General features: G+C 33.3%; 1 protein-coding gene across 6 annotated transcripts; it reads right to left on the bottom strand.

Annotated features, from left to right (window-relative positions):
* Window positions 1–1042: 1042 nt before the first annotated feature.
* On the bottom strand, window positions 1043–6958 carry SC35 (serine/arginine-rich splicing factor-like protein, putative). 6 transcript variants are annotated; one of them, XR_015821451.1, is made up of 11 exons: window positions 6768–6958; window positions 6559–6637; window positions 5676–5755; window positions 5527–5593; window positions 5094–5165; window positions 4247–4450; window positions 3971–4157; window positions 3758–3879; window positions 3223–3391; window positions 2905–3108; window positions 1043–2835 (listed from the first exon to the last, which is right to left on the bottom strand). XR_015821451.1 is itself a non-coding variant. In XM_022032168.2 (8 exons), the coding sequence occupies exons 1-8, from the start codon at window positions 6841–6843 to the stop codon at window positions 3874–3876; spliced, it is 771 nt and encodes a 256-aa protein (XP_021887860.1). In that variant the 5' UTR covers window positions 6844–6958; the 3' UTR covers window positions 3582–3873. The 6 variants fall into 6 exon arrangements, 1 of the variants encoding a protein (XP_021887860.1); XR_015821450.1 differs by having other exon boundaries at window positions 2937–3108; XR_015821452.1 differs by having other exon boundaries at window positions 3029–3108.
* Window positions 6959–9464: the final 2506 nt, after the last annotated feature.

The following is a 9464-nucleotide window of genomic DNA, read 5'->3' as shown; positions in this document are numbered from 1 at the left end:
ATCAAACCCTTTTCTTTGAGTTCCGATTTGGATTATCTGATCTCATGATCTCTAAGAACATGGAGATTCATTGATCGATTAGCACTTGTACCCCACGTCAAGAAATAAAGTCAAACATTTTTAAAAAAAAAATCAACCATGATTTTCTTAATCAATCACTTTTCTATTACTTCTTCTTTATTTTTTTTATATTAAAATTACTTAATTGATAAAATAAATTTAAGATATAAATCATTTTTTTATCCTTTCAGATATTTCTCTTAAAATGTAAAGAAAGTAGAGTTTTTAGTTTTTTTATAAAAATACTATTTATAATAAATTTAATTGAATTTAACAGTATAACTTTAAAAAAGTACTTTTACATTGAATAATTCTCTAAGAACAAAAATTAGTTTCCTTTGAAGAATGCATTATTAGCATATGCTCCGGAGCATCATGACTTCGGCTCTACATTTTTAGTAAAATACTATAAGATGATTATTCTATATGACAAATAAAATTTGAGAAAATTCTCTAAAGTGTTCAAATAAGAGAGCTTGTGTTTCACCCACAAGACTCTTACCATTTGTTGGTAGGATTCATGTTTGTTAAAATTGAGTTTCAATTTGTTGAGAAAGCAATTATCTTATCACTTCAGTACTTTTCTTCAGGAACGGTATAGTTAATGTTAGAGTTTCTAAAATTAAAATTAAAATGCTCATTTGTTCTCAGCTCCACTTTATACGGAAAGAAAAATTCTCATTATCCCTATTTGATTCAACTAAACTATCCATGCTGGCTCTAGTACACTCATCTAAAAAAATGCAGTTTTACAAATATTGCATTAGCGATAAATTTTGCAGAAGTACAATATTTACATGACCTTCCACCACCACAAATCTACATACGTGCGCACGAACGCACAAAAGAAAACCTATTTTTCACCTTTATGTCTTCAAATTCTTGAGGTAAATCTTCATGAACGACTAAAAGTTATTTGGTGCATTTCACTCCTAATTCATCCAGTTAAATGGAAGGGCGAGAATTAATAATGAAAAAAGTGTAAGCACAAACAATTCTTAACATATAATTAGAAGATGTTCTTTTTACAAGGGAAGAAGAAACAATTCTAAATGGAACGCTAAAACAAATTAGGCATACTTGTGAAGTAACCATGTTTCTCTGCACAGAACTCAATGCAGAGTGTACTTACTGCACTGCCGAAACCCAAAAGACAAGCAACAGAAAATGATCGGCCCGACCATATTCCACATTCACATCTGGCTCAGCAGTTTGAAACACACTGCTCCTGAATCCCCTCTTAGAATATTGGCCAATCATATCTCCAAAGCACCCTGAATTCACTATGGCAACTGCACCCTGATCTGCTTGGATTTCATCTATACCATGTCTAAAGGGAACTGAGCTCTCAATGCCCACGACCAACTATAAGGAGAAAATAACAAGAAACTACCAAGTACCAAAACAAATAAGAGGTAGCAGGGCCACGCCTCTGTCATGCTCCAAAGAGAATAAACATGGTTACAGGCATATCACAGAACAAAACAACACAAAGACAAAACTATCGTCACCAAAACCCATGAAAAGGTGAGTAAATAAATTTACTGGTGTTCAGGTTGATAAAAGCAAAATCCGCAACCCAAGCAAAATTGAGAAGTACAAAGAGAGCCATCCCCACTTAAAGAGTAAAGAAAACATGCTTTTATTTGATAATTTCCTTTTTTCCATTAGAGGCACACAAATTTTGCCACAATCTTTTGTTTCATTTTTCTTCTTTTTGCAGGCGTACATTTCAACCTAGTTCAAAAATAAAAATAAACAATACAATATAGAAGCTTCATAAACCAGGAACTACCAACAAAACATAAAAAATTAGAACACAGACCAGCATAAACACTGGAAAATCAAGCAGAAATAAAATTCAAATTCCGAGCTGCTAAGTTCAGAACAGATGAATTTCACATTTCATTTCTTCCTTCAAGGCCCCGATGGGGTTTGTAAAGTATTGAACCCCCATATGTTGGGACTCAACCAAACTGAAATGAATTAATTTCACATTTCATTAACATTTTTAAGTATCCACTACAAAAATAAGAAAATATAGATTTAGTAATAAATCCTACACTAGCTTCTTTTGAAATTCATTTATTCCAAACTGTAGTAAAATCATCAGACATCTTCCACCCACAACTGTAGTAAAATTAAATCAAATAGACATTCTAACATAAAAGAACATAGATTTGATAATAGATTCTTTGCTTGCTTTTTTTCCCTCAAATTTATTTTTTCTAAACAAAGTGTTTGAAGATGATTAACATCAATACCCATAACTGTAGCAAGGTTAATCTGCTAGATATTTGTCTCCAACAATCACGGTAGAAGAAACGTTATAGATAAATGGCACTCATTCATACATCAATATATGAAGCTTATAATTAAGTTCTCATGGTAAAATAAGAAGGCAAAAGAGAAAGAGAGAAAATACGTAATTTGTTTCATACACAGATGTGCAAGTCAAGGCAGATCTTTTGGTTCAATTCAAGCAACAGTCAGCAACAAAGGTAGCCAGCCATCACCACGAAGCATGACAGCTCATCTTTGCCAACTTGAACCCAGAAAAAAAGGCAACCACTGCTTGCTAAAAACAAAATCAGCAAACAAGCTAGGCACCTATCACGAGTAGCAAACTGCAAGTACTATCCACTTGACCCACAAGAAGGGCAGCAACAGCCCGCCACAGGTATTTGTTAGTACTTCTACTCGCGAAATCACACACAAATCAATTCATCAGCTACCACTTCACAGCTACAGTCACGACCCATGTGCTGTAACTCACTACAATAAGCAACATAAGCCATAAACTTCATAGGCAGGGACTAAATGTAGCCAAGTCTAGTGAAGTACCCCAAAACAATCAATCAATAGAAACATGTTACCCTCTCCAACAATTGTTGCTGCAATTGTTTCAGAACAGCTTATTATATGTCAAATTCTAGAACCTGCATAGTTTAACGAATCAAATGCCCACCATTTGCAGCATCAGCCACAGGTAAAACCCTGCTCAACTTGGGTCCACCTCTTATACCACCATCACAGCAGGCACAGCCTCTTTCAGGGCCAACATATACAAATCAGAAGAGACCATGATTTATTAGGTCAGAGTTAAAAACCTGAATGATATAAGGCTTTTCATAAACCAGTACTTGGCTTCATAAATCTTACCAAATAGATCAATCAGAGAAAATTAGTTAATATATAGTCCTGCAATCAGCACACTGCAAAATCCACTATCATATCACGAGCATTTCCATCCACAATTTATAAACAGCATCAACAGCCACAAAATCAACCAGCATACTGCTATAACCAGCATTACATCACGAACATCCATCTACAATATATAAACAGCATCAACAGCCACAATATCAACAGCTGTCCATCTGCCGCAAAACTATAAAATCCAATCAAATTGTTCAGGATAAGCCATAACTCCTAAATAACAAACCACAAGGAGAAAAAATACCAAGCACACCGGTTGATCTAGTATCAAGAGGATGGATGCAAAATAAAACAAAGTGAGATAAGGAGCAAGGGCGAAAGGTTAAGGAGGAAGTGATAAAACACTATCGTACAACACAATGTTCCATATGTAATGAGCACCAAGCTAAAAACTACAAATCCCATATAGAACAAGCCCAAGTAACCTATTGATGGATACTATGACAAAGTTTAGAACACCAACAAAATGCAGTCCTACCAATGCTAAAAGTTCGGATCAGAAATTGCAGGAGGATAAAATATCCTCAACATTAGCAACATAGTCCTATGGAATAACCACTCATAGTCTCCACATTTCCACGCAGCCCGCAAAAATTATTCCTACAAGATATAAATTCAGGAGTATGGTCAGATGGCCAGCTAATAAACTTCTCCTTTAAAAAATAATACATAGTCAAGAGAGATCACTAACATCAACATCTGAATTTCGCACTGATGGACTTCGCGAATCAACATGACGGTCCTGGGGAGAAACTCCTCGAGGAGATGGAGATCTTCTATCATTGCTATGCCTATCAGGGCTCTCACCCTTAGCAGGTGGAGACCTGCGTGGAGAAGAACTTCTCCTAGGGCTGGGACTACCTCGAGCAGGGGAACGACTGGATGATAACATGTATCAGAAACATAAAACAATCAGAAGAAAGAGAAAACATAAAAAGAGTTGAAGTTGTTCATTATAGTGAGGGACCTTAAAGATCTACTAGTACTCCTCCGTTCATCATCATAACGACCTCTACCCCGTCCTTTGGAATAATTAGGACTGGCACTACGGCTCCTGCTCCGTCGACGATAATCCCTGTCTTTCCCACGATATCTGTCACGCTCATGCCTATCCAAACTTCTACTGCGGCTTCGCCTTCTATAATCCCTGTCTCTGTTTTCATCTCGAGTCCTGTTAATATCAAACATCAATTCATGGTGCATCTTACAAGAAATTGAATCGATAATAACACGCAAATATAAATTTGTAAACTATACATGCATGTGGCTTAATCATTCCGGCATCCCTACCAGCTGCTTTTTAAAGCAAGTTGGGAAACAAATTTTATCGCAATGAATCATCAACATGAAAACCACTATAATCTAATAAGTAATACCAACTATGTTGAACCTACAAGCACCACAGCTCCAACAGAAGTATAAAAATCTAATTTCAGAAATAATAATATGAGAAATTCTAAAATGCCACTGAGGAGCGGTGCCTGGAATGTGAGGGCACCATGTCTCCGAGGTTTTGGTAGTAGCACTCAAAATATAGATCTTGTTTAAAAAATGTCATTGACCGCATAATAGATGTCAATGAGACAACCTACCTCGGACCACAATCCAAACCATCAAGAAGTTTCTGAAAAACAAAAACTTCATCCTCCATTTAAATTTAAAAAAAAAACCCCAAAAAATATATATATTTTTTGAAATAATATATACATATATATGTAAGGCAAAGATATGGGATGCGATAAAACCCTATATCATGATGATCATATAGTTCATCATCCCTAAATAATTTAAAATAAGATCAGAAAACAATTCACCTTCTTCGAGGGCTGCGACTTCTTGACCTGTATTTTGATCTGGGAAATGATTCAACAATCCTTCCCTTATGGCTGTAATATAAATATATACAAACATGTAAGGATAGACATGAAAACAGCAATTAAATCAGGCTTGTTCAGGTTAAAAGATCTGTAATACTAAGCCACAAATATGAACAGCATTGGTGCAAAAATCTTGAATAATAAATTAAAAAACATAGATAAAAAATGTAAACAAAAACAATTGCCATGGCTCAAAAAGAACCAAATGGTGTAAGTAAACTGAATCAAAAGAATTACGAGCTTAAAATTTCAGTACCATTGGAATAAATATCCAAAATGCACGAAATGCTTGTAACAAGCAAGATGAGGATAGATCCACTACACAATTATCAGTTCATAAATATACCACAAGCATGCAAATAACACTTACATCCTCTCTGCATTTGGACCATACTTAGCAAATTGAACTGTTATCTCCCGACCATCAACAACTCTTCCTAAAAAAAGAAACAAAGAAACCAGATTAACCTTAGACTTACCCCAAAGCAAGCAAGAAAAAACGAGGCAAAAATAGCATACCATCAAGCCTTTCAACAGCCTTCTGTGCCTCATCTTGGTACTTGTAGCGAACAAATGCAAAGCCTCGAGAATCACCAGTTCTACAACAGGAACAAATAAAAACAAAATAGCACCTTACAACTTAATACAGAACCTGGACCTACTATGAACCAGTCAAAACCTTTTATAATAGCTCCTTCTAATAGGAGTGAAGGCCAGGAGTCATGTTGCCCCTTCAGCACCTCTTGCAGACGAGTTGTTAAGTTGCTAATTGCAAGTGGAACTAGAATCCCATGTTGAATGATTCGACCTTAATTTTAGTAGCTGCTTTTGAAATATTTCTCTCTAAGGGCAATATCAATAGCGTCAAAGTTATTCAGCCTCCCTCAAACCAGGTGATGAGCTAGATTGACATTAATCTTTCAAGATAACAACAGGACGTGAATATCCAGGGCTTTAGAGCGGTGGATTATCATAGCTCCAATTACAATTTACAGGGTATGGTACATGAACTTCGTATCAAACTCGTATGACTTCTGTAAGGGGTCTACACATGTTTGGATTAGAAACTCTAAACCTTAAGAGACGCGGTACTCCTCGCAATACCAATTTATCCCAGAGTAGATAGCAATATAAAAGGAACAGAAAAACCCTAGATCGATAGGAACTGGTAAACTAATTAATCCACAACAGTAAAGACAAGAAAATTCAAATCACTTCTCTGACTATAGTATTCTTAGTTGGTAAGCATTCAATTAGTAGGACCTTAAAAATATGCCCGACTCTAAAACTATAAAACCTTCAAACCAATTCGGTATTATCAAAAAAGTCCAGCTTCTCTTATTTTCCAAATTGTTAGCAACCAAAAGAAGAACAGAGACGATGAGTGAAAGAGGGAATCAACCTTCGATCTCTGGGAATGAAGATGTCGACGACCTTGCCATATTTATCGAATAGCGGAAAGAGATCATCAGGAGTCGTACCTAAACACAATCGAACCCCAAAATCAAACGCTTAATTACAAGATCCTTGAAACAATATTCATATATTACACGTATAAACGCAGCTACAAATATCTACGTTTATGTGCATATACGGCCAGGTAACACTTACGGAAGGTGATGTTAAGAACGAGTAGAGAGTAGGTATCTGTGATATCCGGGGGACCTGATCTCCCAAAGTGAGACATGGTTTCCCTCCAAGACGAAGAGGATAGAAGAGAAGTAGAGGATTAGGGTTAGGGTTTGTGGAGGAGAAGAAAACAGAGCAGAACCTTCCCGATTCCTTAAACTCTAACGCTTTCGGGCTCAGCATTTTATAGAGCTATAATTCCCGTTTGATCCTCTGTACACAATTTAATTACAATTGCTGCCATTTTTCTTTGAAAAAGATTAAATTCAGACCAAAATGTATAAACTATATTAGATAATGTTTCTGCTACCATAGAATTAATTATTCAAATTTTATTAAATTCTCATTTAATCTAAAATAATTTGAATTCTGATATTTCTAAATGGCATAAAAGTATAAATATATATTTCTTATTTTTAATAAACAAAATTAAATTATAAAAAAAAACTGATTTTTTATAAATATACGGTCAGTTTAATTTGATATTTTAATATTTGGCTATAAATTTAATAAGATAAATAAATAAAGAGTATATAAAAAGTATATTAATATATTTAAAAAAATTATTAAATAATATAGAATATATTGTTTAATTATTAAAATATTATTTTACTGTCTTAAATTGAATTTTAATATTAATGAATAGAAGAATATGTTATGTATTTATATTAATGTGTTAGAAATATTAAATTATTCATATTAAAAAATTATCCACACATAAATAATTATTTTATTTTATAATTAACTTTTATTAAATTTATTCTTATAATGATAAATTATTCATAAAAAATAACATCATTTTATAATTAATAATATTTTTAATGTAAGTATTAAGGTACGAATATTTTATAAATTTCTCAATAAAAATAATAATATATTAAATTTTTAACTAATATGGGTGTAAAATATTTTATATTATTACGTCAAAATATTGTTGGACTATTTTTCTAGTATACAAATAGTAAATTCAACTTTTTATGTGAATAGTAAAAACTAACTTGAAATAAAAAATGTATGGCTAGTTATTTTGGTACTTTAAAATTTTATATTTTACACTAATTGTTTCAACAAATTTGTTCCACCAAAAATAGAGAATATATTTGTTTTCCTATTTTGTATTGTTTTATCTCTTATTTCTTCTCGTCAAATATTGGATTGAAATTTTTTATTGTCAAAAGTTATGTATCAATTTGGTTTGATGGGCCATAGTAACATATTTATTGTTTTACATCAATTATATCATACAATAAAATAAAAATAAAAATAATTAAAATATTTAGTTTAGTTTGGCAGAGTTTATTCACCGAGATCAAATAATTTTCGATTTAGTCATAATTATTTATATATTTTTAAATTTATTATATTATTATAACCAACTAGTTTTCCAACAATGCATGATGTGTGTACATTTTTTTTCACATGACAGAAAAAATCATATTAAATTTTTAACATATTATAATTATTATAATTAAGATAATTTAAATATCACGAAATATTTTTTTCACTTAATAGCATAATATATTCGTTAAAATTTAATTTAATTTACTCATTACAACTCTATAAATACACTAACAAATTAATAATGCACACATAAAAAGTGAGTTCAATGAGATTGATACTTGCAACATTTAAGTATAAACCAATAATTTTATAAGAATATGGTTTGTAAGAATAAAAAGTGTACAATTTTAATTTAACATGGTTTTAAGAATATGGAAAACTATTTTAACATGTTAATAGACCATATTTTCTAATTGGCCAAATCCTCCAAGATATCACAGTTATAACAGTCCCGGAAATTTAAATAAAATATATGTATTGAAAATCTCAAATGCGGAAGTGTAATAAAAATTTGATTAACATCCCTCACACAATAACAAAAACGTACTCAAAACATAAAAGAACAAACTAACTAAAAGAGATATTCGAAATAAGAACTATAAATATAACTATGAAGTCTTCAAACGTCCCTTTTGCCGTCTTCCTGCAGAATGGGCTCGGGAACAACGTCTTCTTGATCTGAAATGATTAAATAAGGAATGAGTTACACCAGCCCAGTAAAGACATCACACTATCTCACCGCCACGGAAGTAAAGGTGGGTAGAAAACAAAATGACCAATGGAGCATAATTTATAACGAACTCATTTATTAACATAAAAACCTTTACTGTCCACTTACCTCGGTGAGATCAATGAAAACAACATATGAAAGCAATAACATTATCATCGTCATGAAATCATATAGACTTTATAACATAACACTTACCACGCCTTTGCATTTCAATCATTAAACAACATATTTTCCTCTTTTACCAGACTACTAGTATCTATGGAGATCCATAGGGGGTCCCCGCTACCTGTGAACCATTAACATTACAACCTGATTCCAGGGTCGTCCCCATACCCCGTCTGGTATGGGTGCCAAAACCATGAACCTCAATACCCCGTCCGGTATGAGGGTGAAACGGGCCGTCCCCATACCTCGTCCGGTATGGGCGCCAAAACACATAAGGTCTTCATACCCCGTCCGGTATAAGAGACCACGTTCCCGGTAGGGTTCCCTACAGACCCGGTCCGTCCACCATCTCCCAGGATATCTAGTTAGACTGTCCACATTATCCACTCATCAATTCACATAACTTTTTTGTCTTTTTCCTTGATCTCAATCATTCAATCATA

This window comes from Carica papaya, chromosome 6, assembly GCF_054855325.1.
Source record: "Carica papaya isolate Zhongbai chromosome 6, ASM5485532v1, whole genome shotgun sequence".
Classification (NCBI taxonomy): domain Eukaryota; kingdom Viridiplantae; phylum Streptophyta; class Magnoliopsida; order Brassicales; family Caricaceae; genus Carica; species Carica papaya.
This window is presented reverse-complemented; position numbering and strand designations above follow the sequence as displayed.